General features: G+C 41.1%; 1 protein-coding gene across 1 annotated transcript in view; it reads right to left on the reverse strand.

The window, feature by feature from the left end:
- Window positions 1-27182, reverse strand: part of PPFIBP2 (PTPRF interacting protein, binding protein 2 (liprin beta 2)) — a 158078-nt gene that overhangs the window by 64905 nt on the left and 65991 nt on the right. The window contains exon 3 of the mRNA XM_006885444.1: window positions 3805-3897. Coding sequence (XP_006885506.1) covers window positions 3805-3897 — 93 coding nt within the window. The remainder of the gene's footprint in view (window positions 1-3804; window positions 3898-27182) is intronic.

A 27182-nucleotide genomic window follows, 5' to 3' on the forward strand; every position in this document is an offset into this window, starting at 1 on the left:
TCAGCTGACTTGCCAGGGCTTCTGCCACCTCACAAGGAAGAGTAATCCAAACTTCTGTGTGAACTAACCAATGACCTTACCTTTCTAATAGGGTGTGAGTCCTACTCACCTATCAGGCAAGTGTTTTGAAGTAATTAAGGAATGTGGGATGTATGGGGCATGTATTAGCACTGACAAAACTTGGCTCCAAAAAGGATTTCGTGCTTCACAGGCCATAACATGACTCAAAGTCATAAGTATACAGAGGCCACATTACACAAACAGTGGCAGGAGTGAGGGCTGGGGAGGGAGAAGTCATCTTTCTGAAGATCATGGAGAATCCAAGAGAATTCACAGGAATTATTGGTTAACAGAGTACCATTTGCAGTTGTCATTTCAAGTACGCCCTAAATACACACTTAGCTTTCATATGTTCTTTATTAGCAACCTTCCTCATAATCCTTTCTTTTCCTTTCATTGTCCCTTTCTTTTTTAAGAAACATTTTAAGAGATGTCTCAAAACAAGATGAAGAAAGAAAAGGTGGACTCCCAAAAAAATAATAAAGTGCCAATAAACAGATTTTGGTTTTAAAGCAATGAATAATCTCCATTTGCAGAAAAGTTATCTAAAAACATTTCAGTTTGTCAAGGAATTTATCAGTAGTAGTTGCCATCACTCATGCCATCACTCATCCAGTCCCAAGCGTGTCAGCGTAGAGCTGGGCTGTACAGGACTTCCAATAGCTGCTGATCTCCCGAGACACTTCTAAGTGAACTTAAAACACCAATCTGCTAGGTCAGCAGCTGAGCAGTCTGTACCATGCCCGGACTCAAAGGATCAAGTCTAGAAGAGTTAATGTGAATGCATTTACAATTGTTTAAATACACTTTATGAATTATAAAGGCCCCTGACGAAAGAAAAAACTAAATTAATAGGGTGACTTTAAACTTTCTATTTTTAAGTTCCCAAAGATTAATTACTGAAACACATCCCAGGGTTTGGTACATGGTGTGAACTGAGATTTCAAATTTAGTCCCAAATGGGCTATTTTTGGCAAGTGAGTCTATACTGTCCTTGTTGCCCAAGACAATCAGGAGTCCTGGCCTTCTCAGCTACTGTATTTTTCAAAACAGTGGAATTCAGAAGAGGAGGCTTTGCTTTCTGCCTGAGAAAGATGGTTCCTACTTAATCCCTGGATTAAACGACACATGGTCTGCACAAGGTCTTGGAGCCATGCTCTGTAGGCATCAGTGGTCCCTCATAGTCTATAGACCATGTTTCAGCTGCCTGTACAACTCAAGCTATGCAGGGTTCTAGTTCCTTAACTTCAGTCTCCACTCTTATTATTATGACTGGAGAGTTGTGAAAATGAAAACAAAATGTGATAGAATTCTAGATTATGAGCTCAAATATTTATTCTTCCCTATGTGCTTGAGTTAATTTTGGATCTTCAATAGAGTAAAACAAAAATTAAATTCTTGCCTTAAGGCGATATACTCTGATTACTAGAAAAGATTTTGGGTTTGTTTTTAACTAATCCTGGAAAGTGTTTTGCAACCTGTACAGAATCAAATTATAGTTGACCCCCTGTTGGATTTCTGATTATATAAAGTACAGGAGAGGAGATGCCCAGCTTTCTCCCTCAGAGATGCTGGATGACCCTCACCAAAAATAAAATTTGGAGGAAGTTGCAGTAAGCAGCAGGCAAGAGGACTTATAAAATCTGGCCCAGCCTTCTCTCAGATGGCAGCTTCCACAGAGCTTCCTCACAGGCTTCAACTTCAGCAACAATGGCCCCTGCTGTTCACCCCACACACCCAGCACAAGCTTACCTCAGGGCCTCTAGACTAAGAGCCTCCTCTGCCTGCAAAGTGCTTCTTGCATCTCTGAAGCTCCCTGTGTAGCTTCCTGGGGTCTCTTGACTAAGTCTTCCCTACTCTGTTTTATTTTCTCCACAGCACTTCTCACAACCTGATGCATTTTACTTCTACGGTGTTTTTACTGTCCACCTATCCACCTAACCTTCTCCCACTGTCCTCCAACGCACACACATGCACACAGGAACAGAAACTAATGAGCAAGACCTGGCTCTGTCTACTGTCACATTCTCTGCATCCAGCAAGTTCTGGACACTCACATAATTGTCACTGAACAAATTCATGAAGTGAATGAAAAACTAGGAGGCTAAATTGTATATTTCATATGTTTCAATTATGATAAAAAGTTAGAATAGAAAAAAAGAAAAAACCAGGAAAAGCCTGCTTCTTTAAGTTTATAGACTTTCTAAAATCATCATGGAGTACTCATATGTTCACATAATAAGACAAAAAAAGATAAAAGACAAGAGAAGGGAAAACAAACATATTGCAGTCTTAAAACTTTTGTTCTCCAAGGTAAAGCCAGAGCCTGGGGAGGTTCTAAAGCCCCATCAGTCTCCTCCTCTGTTTAACTACAAGTCTTAGTCATAATACTTAAGGCTTTCTAAAAAGCTGGGCTTATTAATTTTATTTGTTTTTATTTTTGTGGAGGTTTTTTTTTCATTCACATTGTGTTTCATACAATCATTCCTATATACTGTGTCTTATAAAATGAATCACCATTGATCTGTGTCCATTATTATCCCATATTTTCAGATCCCCACTGGATTCTAATTCCTTGACACCTTCTTCCACCCACTGAACTCGTTATCCTTCTGTTTCTACAATAAGGATCTTATGCAGTATATTTGTCCTTATGAGACTAGTTAGTTCACTCAGCATAATATTCTCTAGCCTCTCCCATGTTATATAGTATTTTTCAAAATCGCTCCTGAGTGCTGCATAGTATTCCACTGTGTGATGGTACCAAAGTATCTCAATCCATACATTTGTTGATGGACATTTGGGCTGTTTCCATGTTCTTGTGATGGTAAATAATGCTGCTGTGAACATCAGTGTACAAATCTGCATTTGTATCTCAAGTCTGCTATCCTTAGGGTACAGTCCTAACTGTGGAACAGCTAGGCCATATGGAATTTCAATGTTCAGCTTTCTGAGGAAATGTACCATTTTACAACCCCACAGTGTATGAGAGTTCTAACCTCTCTACATTCTCTCCAATATTAATTTTTATATTCCCTATTTTGTCAATTAGTATCTTACACATACCAGATCTGGAGTCAAAGGTTGCTAAATCTATACTCGCATATGAGATTTCACACATCAAAGAGCCTCTTCTTTAGCAATAAGTCTTGCATATGAATGTCTAATTTCATTTCCTACCAGGGAATGCAAATTTTCAGAAATGAAAAAAAAATATTGCTTTGACTATATTTCTCCACATAAAGTTCTGGATTCCTCTCTCTGATAGCAAGACAGTCATGAAAGGTTTAGTCTGTATTACCAGCTCCCAGGGATTCTACATCAAAACAATCTGTCTAGATCCAGTCCTAGGCAATTTCAGACCTAATCCCGTTAGCACTCACCCTTAGGCCTGGGTCATTTAGGACTCTGCTCTATTATTGATATGAACACATGTTTTTTCTCTCTCTCAAGGTCTAGGATGGTAGTACCCGCATCTCGTTAATCCACCTAGCCACAGAACACCCAAATTGTAGAGTACATACTTAGTAAATTACCACATTCCCAGACCCTAAAGTCAAGTCCGAAGTTAAAATTGTTTTCGGAGTCATTTTCTGCTTTATTTCTGGAAAAGCCTTTTAAATAACATACACTTTGAAGCAGGATAAACTCAACAGTGAAAGCCCTCTGCTCTCCCTCCCACTTAGGAGAAGCCGAGCAGCTGGAGGGAACAAGTTATGCTGGTTCTCACCAGAAAGGACCCACCTGTAATATGAGGGATTCCTTATCTCCTTCTAGACGTGCCAAGCGTTCCTGGTAGGTTTCATTACTAGCAGCACTGTGATGGTTTACCTGGGACTGAAGAGAAGAAAATAAAAGAAGACACTTAATGTTGGGAAAACATCTAATCAGCTTTCAAATGAAGTATACAATTTGTGAGGATAGTTTGGCTGATTATATGTGCAAAACCACCCACCGAAACAGGAAACCGCAGAATTTCAAAACTACAAGGACAACCAGACCAGATGCCGTTGAAAGGTGTGCCTTAAAAATTGGCAAAACCAGCCCCTGGATGACCTCACTCTTGCCGGGAGGGCTTCCACGGAGCTTCAGTCTTCGCGGTGCTTCACTTGACTCAACATGTTGGGTCTGGATTAGCTGGAGGCACTGAGAGAGAAGTAACTGTAAGGTGGTACTAGCCACTAAGGAACTAAGGAACGAGGACTCCTGCACAAATCTTAGTATCTCTTAACTGTCCAGCCAGGATCTTCTGCAGCCATGGCATACTTGGCATATGGAGAACTGTCCTGTGTATGGCAGTGTGCATGGAAGGTAGGGGATGCCAACTGCATGGCACTTGGCCTATTTATACACTCCCTCCAGAAACTGTCAAACTCATCCATGAGAGAAGTAGTTGGTAGCCAGGCTGGTAAGCTAGTGCTTCCACAGTGCTGGGGCCGAGAGAAGCAATTCAAGATGAAACACTCTGAGTTGACCCTAAACAAGAGTGAGATATCAAAAGGCTAAGGATAGAGGAAATAGGTGAACTAGAAAGCAGTCACTAACCATGGAACACAGAACAAAGGGAGATGGTTTTGAAAGGGCAGGGGAGAGGCAGAATCTCGAAAAACTAGACAGATACTCAATCACCTTCTAGGGCATGGCTGTCCTAGGTGTGAATATACAGGGAGGCGCGAGGGAGCTGTTTGTAGCACTGACCTGGCCACTTATCAGCAATGTTCCCTCCTCCACAATGAAACTAGGGCCATGTGGAGGCTGAACAAGCCGAGGAAGTAGATCTTATTAAGAAATGGAGATGGGACAGTCATGAAGATCAGACCTCACAAAGGCGTAAGTGCTCCAATGTACATGAGGCAGATGTCCACTGACCACCCTGCCCCGCCCTCCCTCCTCCAGGAGAGTCATGGGTCTGAATTGGTGAGGAAACCCAAGCATCTTCTCCTGAGCCCATTCTGATCTTTAAAACTGACTCTCCAACCCTGTTCCAACAGACATGGCACCTCTGTCCTTTCCTACTCCTACCTTTCCCAAAGCACCCTCTAGTGAGGGCAAGTGACAGAGCTCGTCCCAATGCTCCAACAGAAAAGAGAACTGAGCATTCCTCATTCAATCCCAGCAGTCCTACTTGTGAAAGAAGCAGTGGCTGTTTGTTAAAGACACTGCAGGAGGGCTGGCCCAGGGGCCATTTCCCAGGGTGGCTGTGCCAGGCACAGTCTAGAGATGGTATAAGGCGCCTGCTGCCACATCACTGCCTTTTATTCCAGCTTTTCAAGTCTGCTTCTTGTTCATGGTTACATGGAAGCTCTTTCATACCACAAAGGGGCCTTTAACAATCACAAATGACTTCTTTGTTAGTGGCAATTTATTGTTGTTACATTAATTAATATTCCAGTTCTAACATGGTCAAACTCTCTGACTAGTACCTAAGGATGATAATTATAACCTACATTTTCTCAGAACCTGACCAAAAAAAAAGTGGGGGGGGGAGGGAGTAGACGACAGTCCTTAACAGCAAGTGAAATGCTTCTCTCTCAGAAAACTTACATGACAGTGATTTTCAGGGGACAAAAAGGACAGAAAAGGGCCGAGTAAGTACTCAAGGAAAGTTCTGTACATCAAACTCAGTGCTAGTGTTAGTGTCTGGGTACGTGGGTTCACCAGTCGCCAGTTTTTCAGCAGGAAGTGAAGGCGAGAAAACCAAAGCACAGACTTCTTTTACAAGGACCAAACTATAGCTATGTCTTGTTCAAATGGTGTGTAACATGTTTCTCAGTATATTTAAAAGTCTACCTGCAGAGCTCTGGTGGTCTAGTGGTAAGATTCTGTGCTACAATACCAAAGGCACATGGTTCAAATCCACCAGCTGCTCTGAGTCTATCTCCTCCTATGCCTTTGAAAACCCACTGAAGTGTCAGCTATGGGTCGTTTCCAATTCAATGGCACACAGTAACAAATTATAGAGGCAGAAATGTTCACTAACAAAAAATAAAGAAAGAAAAATGAAGCCATAAACCCAGTAACTACACAGCAACATATGCCACAGAGTCTGTAACACCGTTATACACCATCAAGTCGCTTGCGACTCACAGTGATCCTAGGTACAACAGCCCTAAACTCTGCTCTATCCTATGTCAATCTTACTGTCTCTGACACACCTACTGCCATTACCCCAGTGACTAAATCAATCCATTTCATCAAGGGTCTTCCTTTCCTGTGCGGTCCCTCCAGCATTCCAAGCATGACACCCCTCCTTGCAAAATGTCCAAAGTATGCCAGATGAAGCTTCAGAATCCTTGCCTCCAAGGAGCAGCCTGGTTTAACCCACTCCAGGATGAACCTGTTTGTTCTCTTAGCAGTCCATGGTATATTCAATGCTCTTCTCCAACACCACAGCTCAAAGGCATCAATTCTCCTTCTATCCTCAGTAGTCATTATCTAACTCTCTGATGTATAGCAAGTGATCTCAAAGACCATGGTCTGTATCAGAAGCAACTTAGACTCCAGACTGACTTCACTGCTCTTTAGTACTTTGGAGAGGTTTCTGACAGCAATCTTTCCCAATGCAATTCGTCTTTTAATTTCCTGGCTGCTGGTGCCAACAGTGTTGACTGCGGAGCCAAGCAAACTAAAGCTGTGAACAATCTCAATTTCTTCACCATCCATCATGATGCTTCCAATCAGCCCAGCGGTGGGAACCTTTGTTTTCTTGATATTGAGCTTCAATCCATATTGAAGGCTGTAGTCCTTGACCTTCTGCAGCAAGTGCTTCAGGTCCTCCTCAGTTTCAATAAGCAGGGTTCTGTCATCTGCATAATGCAGATTATTGATGAATTTTCCTCCAATCCAGATGCCACATTTCTCCTCATAAAGCTCAGCCGCCCGGATAATGTGTTCTGCATATAGATTGAAAAGGTATGAGGATAGGACATCCTTAGTGTACACTCTTCCCAATTTTGAACCATGTAGTGTTCCCTTGCTTTGTTCTGGCAATGCCTCCTGGTCCAAGTATAGGTTTCACATAAGCACAAATCAAGTGTTCTAGGATTCCCATTCTTCTCAGAACTAGCCACAGTTTGTTGTGATCCACACACTGAAAGGCCTTTGCACAGTCAATGAAACACAGAGAGACATTCCTCTGGTACTCTCTGCTTTCAGCCAAGATTCATCTAACATTAGCTACAATATCCCCAGTACCAAGGCCTCTTCTAAACCCAGCCTGCACATCCGGAAGTTCTCTGTTGATGTGCTATTCCAGTCATTTTTGGATAATTTTCGGCAGACTTTTGTTTGTATGTGATATTAGTGATATTGTTCAGTAATTTCCACACTCTGTTGGAGCACCTTTCTTTAGAATGGGAACAAATAAAGATCTCTTCTAGTCAGTTGGCCAGGTGGTTGTCCTCCAGATTTCTTCGCACAATTTGGTAAGCACATCTAGGGCAGCATTTGTTTGCTGAAATATGTTGATCGGTATGCCGCCAATTCCTGGGGTCTTGTTTTTTGCCAGTTCTTTCAGAGCAGCTTGAGCTTCTTCTTTCATCACCATAAGCTCTGGCTCATATGTTGTTTCATGAAATTATTCTGTGTCCACCAATTCCTTTTGGTTCAATGCCTCTGTATACTCTTTCCATCTTCTTTTAATATTTCCTGGATCATTTAATATTCTGACCAAAGTATCCTTAAGCACTGCAACTCGAGGCTTGAATTTGTTCTTCAGTTCCTTGAGCTTAAGAAATGCTGAGTGAGTTTGGCTGCTTTCATTTTCTGACTCCAGCTCTTTGCACATATCATTATAATACTTTACTTTTTCTCCTGAACTGCCCTTTGAAGTGGATAAAAAAAATATTAACCACTCTGGTGGCCAATGGGAAAAGTGAAGCATGAACAGTTAAAAGTGGCACAGATTTATTTGGTAAAAGGTAACTGGATAGAGTTAGGAGAAGCATAACTATTCCTGAGGAAACAACCAGGAAAATGTTTTCTTATTTCTAAAGAAAGGCTCTGAGGCGGCACAAATATAAGTCATAATAAAATCCTTAAAGAATAACACAATCCAGTAAAAAACATTGCTTTCTGAAAGCTCTCAGAACATGTCCAAGGTTAAGGGACAATTAGCAACGGCAGCTCTACAAAGACCAGTACACTGCAATTCAATGCAAGCACAGTGCTGCAAAAAACACAGTAAATAACTGCATGGCACTGATACCATTTCAGGCTCTGTTCAGTACTTTTACAGGTATTAACGCATTTGCTCCTTCCCACAGCCAGGGAGATAAATAAGATCTTTATTCCCACTTTGCAAATAAAGAATCTTGCTCAAAAAGCACATGAACAAGGCACAAATGCATAATTTGCCTAAGTGACTATTGTTATCACTTAAATAAAGGGTAGACTAATTTAAAATTTTATTTTTTATATTGGGAATATGTATGAAAACTCATTTAAAATAAAGCTTTGTCCAAAAATTGTTTAGAAATAGTTTTCAACTAAATGCTCAGAATAGAAGAATGGCTATATAAACTTTGGTTCATCTAGGGGAAATGCAGCATGTTAAATTATGAGAAAGACATTTATGTATCAGCATAGATATAAAAGGAGTTCTGGTGGGAATGTGAGCTAATTAATACAGGGGGGACTTCTCAGGTAGTTCAAATCCAGCAGCATCTCCTCAGGAGAAAGGGACACTCTCTTTCCATGCATGTTAAAGCTTTAAAAAGCCCAGTCAGCTGTATGTCAGCTCAGACTCAACATTAATGAGTGAATTTTTGAGAGCTTAGAAGTATAGAATAGATTCAATAATTAAAAAAAAACAGATGCAAGGAATCATATAGTGTGCACCCAGAAAGCAATACTCTATACAGGTATTTATATATTTTATAAATATAAATAAAGTGACAAACTATCTGGAAGATTATTGTTAACTGCCATCAAGTTGACTTCAACACATAGCAGCCTTTTGTACAATCTAAAGCTGCCCGATCCTGTGTCATCCTCACAATCTCCCATGTGCTCAACCCACAGTTGCAATCCCTGTGTCGTCAGTCCATCTCGTTGAGAGTCCTCCTTCCTTTTTCCTCACCTTTCCAAGCATAATGGCCTCTCCAGGGACTGGCCCTTCCTAACAATATGTCTAAATTATGTGCAATGGAATCTTACCACCCTTGCCTCTAATGAGCACTCTGGCTACACTTTCATCCAAGATAGATATAGTTTAGAGTTTTTTTAATTTAAAAAAAAATAATTCTAGAAGAAATGCTTAAGTATTGAGAGCAGCGGTTCTTAAACATTTTTCTGCTACTTGCAGCAGAACCAAGAGAAAGAAAAAAAAATCTTCTCTCAACAATCACACTGGTCCTTATAGCAATCAGGCTCACAAGAGGAATATCCTCAACCCTCACCAAAAATCATGATTCTAGAGAAATAAAGCACCTTCACCTAGATATCCCCAATCACTGGTGCTGCTTTGGCAAGCTTTTGAAACAGCAGTGATCTTGAAAAAGTGTTTCTAGACAAAAGTCTACAGTATCACTATCCTTTACTTTTGGTGACCTAGTAGGGTCATATGCTTTAACAGCTGAGATAAGATAGCCATTTGAATAAAACTGCAGCCCCTCAAAAAGACACAGGGCAGGGTAAAATGCCAATCCACTTGTTGAAGAACCTGGAAAGCTCTGAGAACAGAGCCAAGAAAAGGATTATTTTAGCATTATCTTGTTGAATGTGAATATTCATCAGCCAAAGCTGAGGATTTGTGTTTGAGTGAAGGAATTCTTTATGCTAGTAATTGAGCAACAGGATTAATCACTTCCTGAAGCCACTTTTGCATTATAAAAAGGCTGCATCATCAGGGAATAAAAAGCCACATGGTTATCAAAATGGCATTCTAATTACTCAGAAATGTGTAAGAAAATAAGAGTTGAGACATAGCTCCAGCTTGCACAGCTTTAAAAAGAGAGCTTTGTTAGGGAGTATACTTGCTTCTTTAACTCCATTACCAGCATGGTAATTCTGAGAGCAGACAACTGGACTCCTGAGTGACTCCAGGTTGTTGAATCCCTGAAAGGTCTTGTTCAGATATGATATAAAGTAAACCTGTGATACAGCATCTTCAGTCCTCCAAGCATGAAGTCAGATTGAGAGCTTTGCCTGCATTACACTGATAAAAAGTCAATAGTGTTTTAAAGATGGCTGCATGATAAATCTGATTCCTCTCCTCTCTGGGATGGGAAGTGAATGTAAAAGGTTAGTGACAATATTCTACCCTGGTAAGAATGTTGAAGACCTCCATTGGTAGAGATTTCCTCGAAACTATACTTTAATGGAACCTATTGGTCTTGTGTGCTCAGAATAGGCTAATATTACTTTTACTGTAACCATGTGACACATAGAGAGGTTGTCATCTCCTTAGAAATATCTCTACCTCCAATCCAGGTTTTTCTCTAAATGTTTAACTTGAGACAAAGAATGGTAGTGTTGTTGCTAGAGGCTTTGAGGTTGTTGGTGGCTATGTCTTCCTCTATGGAGAAGCAGCTGATATGAAGTAAGACTCAGTAATGAAACTAACTGGGTAAAAGGAAAATAAAGCAGAGAGAGAGTGAGAGACAAGCTGATGGCATTCCTATCTCTGGTTCATGCTATCTAATGAAAGAACTGTATCCTGCCCTTCTGTGGTTTCATTTTGACCTGGACTGGTCCAGGCTGAGTTTCTGTTACTTGCAACCCAATGTCCTGGCTGTTGCATTTTATTTCATGGTATGATCACTCAATTGACCTAAACATACTCATGTGGAAGTAAAGTTGCAATAAAGAATTCCCACTATTTGAATATAGTAATGAACTACAAAGACAACTGAGATAAACATTGGTTGATCAGCTTCCGCTAGCAATATTAAGACTGGGTTAGCGGTCCTAAATTAACTATAGTTGAAAGCAGAATCAACATCCGTGACCAGTGGGGATCTACTTGTGGTACAGGGTATGTCTTTGTGGGATGTACTAAGGTAAAAAGGCATCCAGTTTCTTTTTGTGTGTGAAATGGATGGCTTCTATCTACCACCAGTTGGTCTCCATTCTTATTTCACATATAATCAAGAAGACTAAAACTGGAAATGACTACAAGGTACAACATGAACAGGAGCATAGCCATGGAAGGACAAGAGTGTGGATAAGGCAGACAGGGGTTAGAACAAAACAACAACAACAAAAAGGAACTACACCTGGCAGTGTTTTTTCTGTTTTACATAGGATTCTTAGGAATCAGAACCCACTGACTGGCATCTAAAAACAACAAAAATAAGGCTAAAAGACAAAAGGGAAAATGTATAAACAAAGAGTAAAAAAGAACATAAAAACATCTAGTAGTGGTTTAAGAAACTGTTTTAAAAGAATATAGATCTGAGAGCTACAGAAGCCAGGGGATGCATCTCCCTTGGTACCCAATCTATGCCCAATTGAACTTTCAGAATAGTTTGATAAAGCATGTGAGGGAGTCACAGTAAAGGAGGGTCCCAGGAGATGAAATCTCCCAGGGTATCTCCACACCCATTTAAAGAACCTCTATAACACTGTCTTCTTTACAGACAGAGGACAATTTAACAATAATTAGTACAGGGGGGCTGCCCCTAACCATATATGATTTTGGGTATACCAACTATCTCATGCTCTCTATGCTTTAAATAGTGACAATTATGACATAGAGGGGAAAAAGAGGGCCAGTTAGTCCAATGTACATAAAAATACAGAGGGGAGAGAGTGCAGCATGTGCTTTATAACATGATCCTCTAATAAGTCCTCTGTATAATATAACAGTTTTGAATGATCATAGAACAATAGAATTGTTTAAGCTAAAAGGCACAAAGTAGTTAATTTCTTCTACTGAAAGTTTTAATTAGCTTATCTTTTTTTTTAATTGTAGCTGATGGTAGATGGATCTTAGCTGAAAGCAGGGAATACCAGAGGAATGTCTATCTGTGTTTCATTGACTATGCAAAGGCATTTGACTGTGTGGATCATAACAAACTATGGCTGACTCTGAGAAGAATGGGAATCCCAGAACACTTGATCGTTCTAATGCGAACCTATACTTGGACCAGGAGGCAGTCGTCAGAACAGAGCAAGGGAACACTGCATGGTTCAAAATTGGAAGGGGCGTGCGCCAGGGATGCATCCTATCTCCATACCTTTTCAACCTATATGCAGAACAGATTATCCGGGAAGCTGGGCTCTATGAGGAGAAATGTGGGGTCAAGATTGGTGGACGATTTATCAACAATCTGCATTATGCAGATGACACAACCCTGCTTGCTGAAACTGAAGAGGACCTGAAGCACCTGCAGCAGAGGGTCAAGGACTGCTGCCTACAATATGGATTGAGGCTCAATGTCAAGAAGACCACTGGACCAATTGGCAGCATCAGGATGGATGGTGAAGAGATTGAGAGATTGTACATAGCTTTAGTTTGCTTGGCTCCACAGTCAACAGTCTTGGTACCAGCAGCCAGGAAATTAAAAGTCACATTGCCATGGGAAAGTCTGCTGTTAGGGACCTCTCCAAAGTACTGAAGAGCAATGGTGTCTCTGGAGACTAAGGTGCGTCTGATACAGGCCATGGTCTTCTCAATCACTTGTTATGCATCAGAGAGTTGGACAATGACCAAGGAGGATAGAAGGAGAATTGATGCCTTTGAGCTGTGGTGCTGGAGAAGAGTATTGAGAATACCATGGACTGCTAGGAAAACAAACAGATTCGTCCTGGAAAGGGTTAAACCGCGTGGCTCCTTGGAGGCAAGGATTCTGAGGCTCCGTCTAACATACTTTGGACATGTTGTGAGGAGAGACCGGTCCTTGGAGAAGGACATCATGCTTGGGAGGGTGGAGGGACAGCATAGGAGGGGAAGGCCCTCTATGAGGAGGATTGATTCAGTGACTGGGATAATCAGGATGGGAGTGTCAGAGACAGTGCAATTAGCACAGGACAGAGCAGAGTTTAGGGCTGTTGTACATAGGGTCGCTATGAGTCGCAAGCGACTTGACAGCACATAACAACAACAACATCATTTAAAAAAAAAAAAGAGGCAAAGTTTCTGATTATGACACCTCTATAAAGATCTGTAAAAACAACACAAGGGAATAACAATCAAAATACTTCAGGCTTGAAAGAAGAAAAAAGGGGGGAACCCAAGCAAAAACACCCCTAAGTAACAACACAGAACTCATTGTTAGCTAATAGCTCTGGAACAATGCCATTGGCACACACAACTGAAGACTGCTCACTTTTCCATTGTCCTTGAAAAAATGCCCACATTTTGAGTCATATCTCCATGGCCACATATTTTCCCCCTTCTCCTTAAAGGCATTTCACTACATCTTGTAAGTACTATGTGTTACATATCTGTTTACAATTAGCACACTGAAAATTTAAACAGTTATTGACTGCAAAAAAAGTATAAAAACTTGAACTGTTGTTTCTGTTCCAATCTGGAAGTCAGGTCAAATATAGGCTAAACATCAGCTCTGCAGTTGAATGGAGGCCTTGGCAAGCTCTCAAAGTCATCACCTCTGACTCTATTGGCTGGTCAGATTCCATGATGCTTGTTCACTCTTGGCCTTGCCCCTCCATTGCAGCTTGCCAAGGAAGAGCCACGTTAGGCTCTCTGTAGCTGACTGATGATAGGGTATGAGTACTTGTTGACATGCTGGAGGCTCTGCAGTATCCCAGGAACATTACTCCTTCATAGACTCACTGGTCCTGCTAAAGGAGCACATCCTTCACATATACTCTTAGGAAGCCTGGATGGGGGCAATTCTGGAGCCTTTTCTAACTGGGACATCTCAGGAGACCCACTGTCAACATTGCACTTTAATAAACATGAAGACAAGATCTTTCCAGGACAGTAAGATAAGGCAGGTGAGGGGCCACAGTCAAGGAGGTCAGGTCATCTATGTATGTCTAGAGCATGGGAAAATTTTATACCTCCACAGTGTGCCAACTTTAGCCATCACATTGTTCTACAGAGCTGAGAGCTGCTTCTCAGAGTTCTTACTCTGGAGTCCTCAAAATTTCTGCCTTCACATTTCTGGTATGCAGCTCTTTAGTCTTTACTCTTGCTGATTCAATAGTAGAATTCTTCCATATAATACAGGATATGTGGGTTCAAGTCCCAGCCTATTCACTTCATGCACAGCCATCAGTGATGGCATGTGTGTTGCTGTGATACCAAACAGGTCTTAGTGAAGCTTCTAGACTAAGACAGACTAGAAAGAAATAATCTACTTTAGTAACAACCAATGAAAACTCAGTGGATCACATGATATGATCACAGGGATGGTGCAAGAATGGGCAGCTTTCCTTCTGTCATGTGTGGGACTACCTTAAGTCACAGGTTGACTCTACAAGCTGCTAATAACAAATCTTCATCAGGCCAAAGGGTCACATTCCTCTCAGTTTTTCTAAAAGAAATTCTGAATTCTATGTCCCTCAAGATCTTGGTTATTCTATGCACACCATCCCTGAATGTTACATTTTATTATGGTGATAATGACTTCATGCCTATAAATATGCTAAGATTTGCAACAGAACATGTTGGAAGGGCTGGCCATGTGTAAATTCTGGGATGGTTCCTCTTTCTTTAGCTGTTAAAAATTTACATGACATGTTTTTGGTTGAATAAGGAAACATAAGAAAATGCGTAGTATTTCCACATTACACAGTCAAAGACAGTTTACTGACTCAAGAAAAACAACTGCTGGTGAGTAATAAAAATCAGACTCTCCTTCTGTGCCCAGGGCTTCAGGGAACACATCAAGGTCACTATGGCTATAACGCAAGCTCAGAAATATTATTCATATATCAAGCCTTTAATAAAGGTATAAAATGTACATCTGAAAATAATGGGACTAAAATAATTTTTTAAAAAAAATTTAAGGGGGTAAACCAGGAGAGGATAAAATAGGATGAATAAAATAGAGAATAAAAGCAATGAATGGGAAATTCTAAGACTTAAATCCCTATGCACATCCAAAAACTTCTCTAATAGGGTAAAATGGGAAGCCACAGAATGGGAAAAAATATTTGGTAATGATATGTCAGATAAGGGACTTATGTCTAGAATTTATAAAATACTTGAGCACCACAAGAAGATAAAGGTAAACAATCCAATTGAAAAATGGGCACAGACACTTCACCAAAGAAGACATTCAGATGGCCATCATGAAGAAATGTTCAAAATCCCTAGTTCTAAGAGAGATGCAAATCAAAACAACTATGAGATATCATCCCACCCCAGTAAGAACAGCAAAATTTAACAGAACAGCAAATACCAAATGCTGGCGAGGTTGTGGAGAAACTAGAACCCTTATTTCCTGCTGGTGGGAGTGTAAAATGGTGCAACCACTATGGAAGGCTGTATTGGTGCTTTCTCAAAAAGTTGCAAACAGAAATACCATTTGACCCAGCAATTTCACTGCTGGGAATTTACCCTAAATAAACCAGCAATTTCACTGCTGGGAATTTACCCTAAAGAAACCATCACCACCACCCAAGCAGATATATGCACACCCATGTTTACTGCGGCTTTGTTCGCAACAGCAAAGAGCTGGAAAAAACCCAGGTGCCTGTCAACAAACGAATGGATAGAGAAACTCTGGTATATTCACACAATGGAATACTAGGCTGCATTGAAAAACAAGGAACTAAAAAAAAAAAAGAAAAACAAGGAACTCATGAAATATTATGCAAAATGGATGACCCTGGAGGACATTATGCTGAGTAAAATACCTCAGCCACAAAAGGACAAACATTGCATAGGGCCACTGTTGTAAAACCGGACTGACATCATGGTTGAGGAAAGAGAAAAGGAGGGGAGGAATGATGCATATTACATTGAAACAGATGAGGGAGAGATCTGTTTAAAAGGGATCTATAAATGAGCATCTTATCATTACACATGTCCAGAGTGAATGCTGCATAGTGGAGTGAACTTGGGGTGGCGGTGGGGGATTCATAACAGCGAAAGAGTTTTTCTTTTTCTTTTCAAGGAGAAGAGTGATTTGGGGGAGGGGAGAGGAGGTGGGCAGGCAGAAAAGTGCAACAATGAATGACTAGAAATCCTAAGTCTCTGTAAACTTTCATTAAAATTAATAAATAAATTTTTAAAAACCCTCCCACTGATTAAAAAAAAATAAGGGGCTCACAAAATTTACAGGTAAATCCTATCACATAGCTCCGATTTCCCACTGTCAAGGGAACCAAACATGTACATAGACAGGTGCTTGTTTATAAACCATCCTACACCTAAAGAGTTTTTGGGCTTTCTGAAAGTCATTATAAAACCAACTTTTTCCATAACAAGTTCCGTTCTTTTGCTTAGGCAAAGGATAGCCAAGCTAATCTTTTGGCACAGAATTAAAGAAGTTATTCCCAAACACAGTGTGACTAGAGCAGAATCAGATACTTAGTCACCAGACATCCATGAAGAGAGGCTCTAGCTGGACCTTGACCTCCCTATATCTCCCACCTCTTGGTTTCAGTCATATATAAGGGGTGGCTTAGTGTTGGCGGTGGGGGTTTCACTATCAAATGATGTAACTGAAGTAGTAATTAAACAGTTTCTTGGTTAACACTGTTCTTGTAATCATGACTAATTGAGTCAATGGCTCAAGCATTCTTAAGGTCCTATTAAGTGACACTCTCTGTGGTAAACAAATTACTTAGTGCTCACTTTCAAAATGCTCTGCAGTCTTAACAGAGAGATGTTATAAATACAATAATAGTGTATGTGAGCCAACAATCCTGACAGAAGGGAGAGATAAATTAACTTTACATTCAAGGGAGAAGAGGGGATTCATAGTGAAGGAACCACTTGAATGATCATGTCTATAATACAGGGAAGGAATTCCCAGAGGAGAATGGGAAAAAAAAGGACTCCTGCATTATGCAGATGATGAGCCTTAGATATGGATTACATCTCAAAAACAAAAGTCTTTATGACAGGGCCAGTAGATAATATCATGATAGATGGGAAAAGATTAAAGCTGTCAATGATTTCATCTTGCTTGGATCAACAATAAGAACCCTTAGAACCAGCAGTCAGGAAATCAGGAGACATGCTGCAATAGGCAAGTCAGCTTTCAGAGACCTCTCCAAATTAGTAAAAAACAATGATGTCAGTCTGAACACTAATTCAGTCCATGGTCTTTTCAATCATCTGCTATACATCTGAAAGAAGGACAGTTAATAAGGATAACAGAAGAAGAATTGATGCCTTGAGCTGTGTGTGGTATTGGAGAAAAAACTTAAATATCCCATGGACTTCCCAAAGAACAAACAGATATGCCTTGCAAAAAGTGCAGCCAGAGTATTCCTTGGAGGCAAGGAGGGTGAAGCTTTGTCTTTCATACTCTGGATACATAGCTAAGTGAAGCTATTCCATGGGGAGGGATATCATGCTTGGGAAGATGAAGGGCCAGCAAAAGAGAGTAAGTCCCTCAATGAGATGGATTGACACAGCAACTACAGCAATGGGTGTAGATGTGTCAGAGATGATGAAGATGGCACAGGATAGGACAGGGTTCAAGTCTGTTGTTTATAGGGTTGTTGTTGCACTGCAGTCCAAAGAAAAGTTGAAAGATGTTAGGAAAGGGGAGCTTTCCCACTGCAGAGGCTCCCAAAGGACTCCTGGCATAGTGAGTCGCCTTCCCCTAAAAAAGAGAACACTTTAAGTCTGTAACAAATAATATCATAATTATAAAGCACTGTCAACATCTATGCATACATAATAGAAACAGCCCAAGAAAAAAATTCACATAATGTCAAAAAGCCACAGGCAGATTCAAACATAGTGAGGAAAAAAACCGAAACAACAAAACACAAAATCAAACCATAATAAGCCTTCTCCTAAAAAAAGCAGAGCATAATGCAGACCAAATAAATACCCTAGAGATAGAGAGGCAGAAGAAATATATGGCTGCAGAGTCATTATGAACAGCTACGGAAGAGGGTACAAATAATGGAAAAAAAGAATGAAAACCATAAATAGAGCAAATACATGGAATTTCATGCATTCCCTGAGACAAGGAACCAGAAGAAATACATTGGGAACCAGAACAAAATACACTGAAGTGGAATTATATGAGCTGCTACAGAAGGTGGAAATGATGGAAAAAAGAATGGAAACCATTAAAACAAACATATAAACAAACAAAAAACCCAACCCACAAATACTCCAGAGACAGAGAGCCAGAAGAAATATACTGACACAGAGGAACATGAACTACTGACTAAATTACGAAAGATGGAAGAAAGAATTGAAACCATAGATTTAAAAAGTGTAAGAACTTAAAAAAAAAAACCCGCACAAGACGGAGAGGGTAGAGCCCACACAGTACTGGTAATAACAGAAATGCATGAAAATGAAATCCAGGATATCAAAACCAAAATTGCAGAAATTTCCAACATATTAGAGGGACAACCCCCCCCAAAAAAAACAAACCCAAAACAAAACATAAAAGCAGAAAAGAGATAGAACAGAGAGTCAGTAAGCTGGGAGTCAAGAACCTCTTATGGGAATACACTAGAAGAGAAAACAGAGAGAAGATGGAAGGAAAAGAAAGAAAATATTAGAATCATGTGAGATGACATCAAAAGAAACAACATACGTATAAATGGAATCCCGGACCATGAGGGAAGCAGGGAAAGCACTGAGAAACTTGGTATTCTTATGGGAGACTTATTGCAAGGGCTCTTAGATGTGTGAACTCTCATATGCAAATATCAATTTAGCAACTTTTGACTTCAGGCCTAATATGCATAAGACACTAACTGACAATTCAGACAATAAAAATCTTAATATTGGAAAGGATGTGGAGAGGTTGGAACTCTCACACACTGCTGGTAGGAATGTAAAATGGTAAAACCACCCTGGAAGGAACTTTGATGTTTCCACAAAAAGCTGATCATAGAAATTGCATAAGACCCAGCTATTCCACTGTTAGGAATATACCCCAAGGCAAACAGTACTGAGACACAAATGAAGATTTGTATGCTAATGTTCATAGAAGCATTATTCCTGATAGCAAGAAATGGAAACAGCCCAAAGGTCCATCAACAAACAACCAGATTGAGAGATTGTGGTACATTCACATGATGGAATGCTATGTATCATTAAGGACTAATGATTTAGAAAAAATACTATATAACTTGGGAGGGGTTGGAGCACATTATGTTGAGCGAACTAGCTCAGTTTCATACGGACAAATACTGCAGAAGACCATTATTATAAAAATGGAAGGATTACTAGTAAGAACTGTACAAAAGTCCAAAGGGGAAGGGGAGGGAGGAGAGGGACTGAGGATACAGAGCGGGGTAAATCACAGGGTTACAGAGTTTGGTAGCAGAGGTAGGAGGTGAAGGAATTAGCAAAGATCCAGTGGGGACCTGAAAATGTATGGCAATAGTGAGCATGGATCAGTAGTGATTAATTTTATAAAACACAATATATGGAAGTGATCATGGGAAACGATCATATGAAACACAATGTGAATAGAATAACATGTGAAACATACAGTATATAAATGAAACACATTGTATACAAATTTTATATGCAAACCAATATAATAATTTTTTTTAAATAGAGCATCAGAAAGCTGGACAACGAATAGGGTAACAGAAGAACTGATGTCTTTGAGTTGCTGTGTTGGAGAAGAGTACTGAATACACCATGGACTTCCACAAGAATAGATATGTGTTGGGAAAAGTGCAACCAGAGTACACTTGGTGGCATATTTTGGACATGTAGCTAGGAGAAGATATTCCTTGGAAGAGAGGCATCATGTTGGAAAGACACAGGGTCAGTGAAGGAGAGGAAGACCCCCAAGGAGATAAAGTACTTTAACAATGGGTTCTAGAGTACCAGAGATAATGAGGATGGCACAGGATGGGATGAGGTTCAGGTCAGCTGTTCACAGAGTTGCCATGAGTCATACTGGACTCCACGGCACCTCATGACAACATAGAGGGAGTTCTGGCGGCCTATTCGTAAGAAATTTCTCTGCAGACCTAAAAGCATGGAGTTCAAGTTCACCAGCTGCTCTGTGGAAGAAGATGGGCAATCTCACTGAAGGGACAGCATGAGTTGGGTCTGAATTGACAGTGCATACCACCACACCACCACAGGGAAGATGACACAGATGTGGCAGAGTTTCATTCTATTGTTCATAGGATTACTATGAGTTGGAGTTAATTCAATAATCTAACATCTAGGGTGTGCTAGGTTCAGAAATGAGATGGTGATTTTTTTGCATGCTTTTTTTCAAAAAGTCTGTTAGTGAAAGGAAGGTGAGTTATGAGGCAGCATGGAGAGGTAAGAACAGGGTCAAAGATAGTTTTGTTTGGTTTTCATTTCTCTGATATTTGAAGAAAAGCATTTCAGCCTACGGCAAAGAACAGGTAGTCAGGGAGAAGTTAAGAAAATAAACAATCACAGGAACAGGACTGGGTCAAGAGGACAGGACAGTAGAATAGCTGTGGCTGAGACAAGCCCATAAAACTGAAAGAAGCTGTTCATGATAACATAGCTGTGAACATAGCATGGTGAAGAGGAGGAAGATGAGGATTTGACAGTTGAAAAGTACAAGGTTAAAAGAAAAGGGTTATGAAAGAAAGGCAACAGAAGATGGAGGAGAGGAGATATGAGTAGGTCAAATGATCCTAAGCACTATTATTGGCCCATTAAACCATCAGCTGTGTCACTCTGGGCTGACCTGGTCTGAGGGTACTTTACAGACCCTGCTGGATAAAAAAGACCCAAGGACTTCTTAAGCAAGTAGCAGGCAGCATTATAGGACTGAGGATAAGAAATTACAAGATTCTAGCTAAATTATATTGGAAACATGAAAGTTGGGCTTTCCGTACATTATGGATAGAAATGGGATATAGGTAGAAAATTGCTAAATTCCTTGACTTCCCACTGTCCTCCACCCCATCCTCCCCATAGTCTTTATATTTATTTATTTTTTATTTTATTATTTGTGTGAGAGAGAGAGAGAATGTGTGTGTGTGTGTGTGTGTGTGTACCATAGAATAGGATCCGACTAGAGATTGCCCCTCCTTCTCCAGCACAGCATCTTGCGGATTCGAACCACATGCCTTCAGGATTACAGCAAAGCTTCTTGCCACTAGACCACCCGAGCTCCCTCTCCTTCCCATAGTCTTGAAATAAATCTCTGTTTAGAGACTAAATAGCTCTGGAGTAGCCAGAGATTGTCAGTTATAACTGATGTCATCACCATGGTCAACACTTATGGAATGAGTCTTAAGAATTTATACACTTTATTCTTCCTTATTTTACAATCAAGAAAACTGAGTCTTCAAATTATTCAAGATCACACAAAGCTGAATATGACCCCAGGGATTCTGAACCCAGGATTCACACTCTTAATCAGTAGAGACAGCTTTCATAGAAACTATGCTTACTTCTCCAACCTTCACTGCAGTTTCCTTTGAGTTCAAGGGAGGTCAGACTGCTCATGGGTCTATTTGCCTTTGCACTTTGTCTGGCCTAAGTAAGTGTCCAGGCTACTGGATCAACCATTTGAACAGCAGTTAACATAGAAGTCACACTTATAACTTGAGTTACATTCTACTGAAGAATACAGACAACTGCATGCAGGATCCATGGAACTCCCTTTCCTCTGTGACCATGGGCTGAAGTCTGACTAAATTCAAGAGCGTTGGACCTAGGGAGCAGGAGGAAGATGCTGACAAGTTCTGGGATTTCTGTTCCTGGGAAAATTAACTCTTGGTCACAGGGCAGTAGGTGGGCTGCACAGACTCTGCCTGGAGTTATTTTTGGAGATTCTCTCATCGGCTGTGTGGGTTGGAACCCCTGGCATCAATGCTGGACAGGTGTGACCTGTTTGTGAGTGAGCCAGAAACCAAACAGCTGAGCAATAGAGGACCTCTGGTCATCAGTCTACAGCTTCTGTCTATAGGGGAAGGAATCAAAGACTGGGCACCAGTCAACATTGACTTAGCAGCCACTGCTAAATTCATGGCAGCCAGTGTGGCCTCTGGTATGTAGCAGGGCCAGGTCACAGCTGGCTCTTCTTGTTCAAGTCTAAAGTATAGGAAGAGGTGGAGAACTAGGATGCACACACTGCTGGCGGAGAACCAAACTCGTCCCACCTGCTTCTCTTCCCATTTTCCCCTTCCTGATAATAGCCAACAGCAGTTAACTTTTATTAAATGTTTTGAATGTGCACAGCACTATGCTAAGCATTTTACATACATCATCTTACTTGTACCTAATAAAACCTGTATATACAAAAATCCAGGTTTCTGAGGTAATCTGTTTAAGATCACAAAGCCAGTAAATCTGGTATAACCAGGACTCTAATCCATGCCTGAATCCAAACTGCATGTTTTTACCTATATTACACAGTGCCTTGTGCCCTGAAGGCCAGAGAGCAATCTCTCTTTTCTAAGCAAATATTTACCTTCTGGCTCTGTGCTACGCTTGCCACAAGCATCTCCATCTTGTCATCAAATTAAGACTGCTTTACTCTGAGGCATTCCCCTAAAGAACTGGTCAAACCACATAGGGTCCCAGTCTGTTAGATCTAGCTAGGGCACATACATCATGTACACACCTCTTCTAGAACCCACCCCTTCTGTATAGAAACATAAAGGAGATAGTATTCCTATCTTCAAAAACTTGAGTTCAATGAAACGTGTCCTCCAAGTTTTAAGAGGCACATGAATAAGGATTGAGGACAGGAAGTGCTGGAGACTTGAGCTGAAGGATTCCCCTGAACGGAAGGGGTCGATGGTGTCAGACGAAATGGGTAGGACAAGAGAGGGTGTACATGGTGCTGGGTATAAAGTGTTGTAGAATCCCTGCCTACCTGGAACAGTCAAGCAGTACAATTAACCAAAAATCTGGCAGTTCTAACATACCCACAGGCACCTCAGGAGACAGGCCTGGGGATCTGCTTCCAAAGTGATGGCCTTAGAATGTCATGAAGTGCAGTTCTACTTTGCACACACAGGGACACCACAAGTTAGAAATGACCTGACTGACTATAAAATAGGGAACTCCAGAGCTCATTGAGGGTAAATAAAAAAAGTTGAAACTACAAAGCTAACTTGAGGCTGGGATGCAATGGATATCAAAGGTCAAGCTGAAAAGACTAAGTTCCTCTTTCAGGCAAAGAATAAATGCTGAGGGAGCTCTGGTGGCCTAGTGGCAAGAAGCTGCACTGCAATCCCAGAGGTACATGGTTCGAATCCACCAGATGCTTTGCTGAGGAAAGAGGGGCAATCTCCTCCTGTACCAGTCAGATCTGATTTGACGGTACGTACACACACACACACACACACACACACACACACACACACACTAAAATAAAATTTCAAAACTATTCCTTAAAAAAAAAAAGAAGAATAAATGCTGAGGGCTTGGATCAGTTTCTCAGGAAGCTGTGATGGTATAGTAATTACGTATTACCCTACAAAGCAAAAGGTTGGTGGTTTGATTCTATAAGCTGCTCCAAGGATGGAAAATAGGCCTATGGGGGAGGTTTGGGAGGGGAGAAAAGTGCAACAATGAATAAATGGAAATCCAAAGTCTCTGTAAATTTCTACTGAAATTAATATTCTTAGGAGGTTGGGGAGTTAGAAAAGATAGAAGCCACAGAACACATCCGTGTTAGAAAATAGGAAGGTTTAAATAAAATAAAAAAAAGAAAATAGTCTTCTGCCTTAAAGATTTATAGCTCTGGAAACTGGATGGGAGGTCACAATAAATTGGAACTCACTCAAGGACAGTGATTTTTTTCAGAAGATTTAAAAATGGGGACTCTGTTGTGTGTTTAGGGTAAAGAACACGAAAGACACTGCTCATGATAATAAACAACTCAAGCTCAATTTGCCAGCAAGTCATTTCCAGTTTACAGTGACGCTCTATCGGATTTCTGAGGCTATAAATCATACTAGAAGAACATATATCAAATATTTTATGTAGGTTATCTTTTTAACAATCCTTTTTCAGTCCATTAGAAAAGTATTACCCACCAAGATCTTCAGTCTCTCAGATTTCTTAGGACGTTGCTATCCCAGTTGCAGCACATCCTGTGCAAATCTGAAGAATGGAGTAACACTCCAGTGTCTACGTCCGAGAGAGAGATTTCACATAATTATATCAAAATCTGTCTTACTTTTTAAAAAAAGTCTCCTTGATTTCAGTATGCTTTTCATTATTGTAAATACATGGTTATGAAGAAAAAATTCAAAGCAGAAAATAATTTGATCACAGAAGGGTTAAATGTTCCTTACAACTCTAAAAGTTGAAAACTAATATTTGTTTTACTATTGAGTCATTTGGAAAAGGGTAGGGAGTGGAGACTGATGCCTTTTTGCTTAGAGTTCCTCTCAGCAAACTTCCACTGTCCACAGGAGTCAGATGTCACATCCTGGGTCTCAGGAAAGACAGGACTTCTTATATCACATTACTTGCAAAGTTAAGTTCCTTCACAGATAGAATTTCTCCTGCACAAGGTACAGGAATTACCGCATTTTCCCGAGGGGCCGGGACATGGCACCACAACCTGAGGTGCAAAGTGGCTGCCAGGTCCCCTTAACTAGAAAGATTTACTTGGGATGTGGAAAAATAAAGACCAAATGATTAAAAATGTGCTTCTTAACCTATTTCCCCAGAATCTCCCAATGAATTTTTCTAAAAGCCTAAAAATGATGCAAGATTTGCCAAAATGTCTGGTCATCTCAGCATGCTACCTTGTAGCTGCAATGCCCCATCCTATAGCCAAGAAGGAGTTGAGCACAGACAGAACTGCTGGGTTCTAAACTGATAATTTTCTACATTTTTGGCAGAAGAGATGAGAAATGAGAACTGGACTGAGAGACAGAAATAGGATTCAAGATTGATTTCTGCCACTAATGGCTGTGACACTAACAACCTCTCTTGGGCTTTGTTAAATGAGGGGTTTGTCCGAGCTGAGTCCTACAAGTCCACAATCTCTCCAGCTTTGTTCAGCTGTCTCACTTTTCCCAATCCAGCCTGCCCTGTACCACATTACAGCCAGAGTCATTTTCTTAAACTATAAACTAGATCCCCCCCATATATCCTATGTCACGTTGCAGCTACAAGTCCTCCATTCGACAAACCACACCACCCACGGCCCTTACTGCAGCCTCCACTGTCTCAGGTGACTCAGTGTGGGCTTGCTTCTCCCTTCCATTGCTAAGTGGAGGCACCCCTACCCTTCATTGCTGAGTGGAGTCACACTGGCTTTTGCTCCCATCCTGAAACTTGTCACCTTCCCTTTTGTTTCACGATCTTTGCACAAACAAGCCCCATTGCCTGGAGTCTGGATGGAGCACACCATTAGCACACACAGCTGCTAACCAAAGGGTTTCCAATCACCCACAGAAGCCCAATGGAGCAGTTTCACTCAGACACACGTGGCGTCTCCATGAGTTGGAATCAACTTAAAGACTAGTTCTTTTGTTTATTTTGTTTTATCTACCTTGGCTGGAATGTTGTTACCCTGTTTCTCTACTGACTCACTCTGACTTCTCTTTCAGGTTTCTATGAAGCAATATTTCCTTCAAGATGGCTCTCTGGGCCCCCTTCTCAACCATCAATAGCTCGCACAGATCTGTTCATCTGTTTCAATGTGCCTGTCAGTTTGTAATTTCAGGGTTATTTACTGGGACTGTTGAACCTCCATCTCCTGCATTAGTTAAAAGGGCCATAAGAGCAGAGATTTGTTCTACTTTACTCACTACTGTAGACTTCATGCCTGAACCTCAATAAATATTTGCTGCAAGAATGACTGCAGAAAGCACACACACAGGCTGGCCATCCCAGCAGTCAAGTGACTGGCATGACCCTTCCAAGTGAGGTGCTTCCTGTCCTCTGCAGTTACAATGTCAAACTTCTTATCTATCAGCTGCTTCTGCCTTCCTCCCTCTGCAAAACAGTCAGCCTAAAATTTCTCAGAAAATAGACTCACACCTATCAAAGTCAACCTAAAAGTAATAGCAACAGAGGAGAGAGGCTACTGAGTTCTGTGAATACAGAGGTTCTCACAATCCCAACATTCACTCGTTCTTCATTCGCACCAAACACTCCCAGGCATCCTCTAAAGAAAGGGCTGGAAAACCTGCAACCCAAACCCCTCAGCATCTGCTTCTGAGCTTTCAAAGGACAGCTCCCAAAGAGCCTTCTGGAAGCGCAGGAGTACATTCGGCTGACAGCAGACATCCTCTCCACACCGGATAACATCAGAGCGCAGGATAAGTCAAACAACTTCCGAATCCAACACATTTAAAAGGCAGCGGCTTCTTCTGTGTCTTCAAACCAAAAAGCAGTGGCCACATTTTTTTCTGGTCCCGGTGCTTGGAGCCTCGGACTGATTAAATGCCAGAGTTAAAATAACTAACTCCCTCACTCAGTTCTTGCCCTTCTTCACAGAGGCTCATTCACTAGGATGTCAGAGGAGAAACAAAGACAGCTGACTGTTTTCTCCCCTGGTGTCTATAATTAGATTCTCATGAAGAACTTGGCCACAACAGAGCCTTGCAGGACAAATACTTCCCCCTCAACACACCCTCCCCGCCAAGACACTCCAAAGTGTCTGTCCTTGCACTCATCTCCAAAGAGCCCTAAGAAGGTGGTCAGTCACTTACCCTCTTCAGCCACGCGAAATGCTTGTAAACATCAATGTCCCCATCCATGCTGGGCACCCATGTCAGCAGTTAGATTCCTTGGTTGAAAAAGCCCTTTTTCTGGCTGGAGACCAAGTTCTCTCCCTTCCTTGGCTCTGCCCTCCCCCCTCAGGAACGCCAAGCTGTGTTCAAATTTCCCCACTTCCCTGGCCTGTGTCCTTCAGCCTTTCCCTAAACAGTTTCAGATACACAACTACTCAGACCAGCCTGAGCTGCGCCAGTATCCTCCCTCACCGCCCCCACAGGCGCACGGTGGCGGCCACAGGCACCAGCACCAGGAATTCCCAGCCCTGTCGAGCAGTCAAACCTAACAAGAAGGTGGAGGGAAAAGAAAAAAAGCCTTGGACAGGAGTTGCGAGAAAACACACACACACACACAC

This window comes from Elephantulus edwardii, unplaced genomic scaffold, assembly GCF_000299155.1.
Source record: "Elephantulus edwardii isolate Elephantulus edwardi_28Jun2011 unplaced genomic scaffold, EleEdw1.0 scaffold00044, whole genome shotgun sequence".
Classification (NCBI taxonomy): Eukaryota; Metazoa; Chordata; class Mammalia; order Macroscelidea; family Macroscelididae; genus Elephantulus; species Elephantulus edwardii.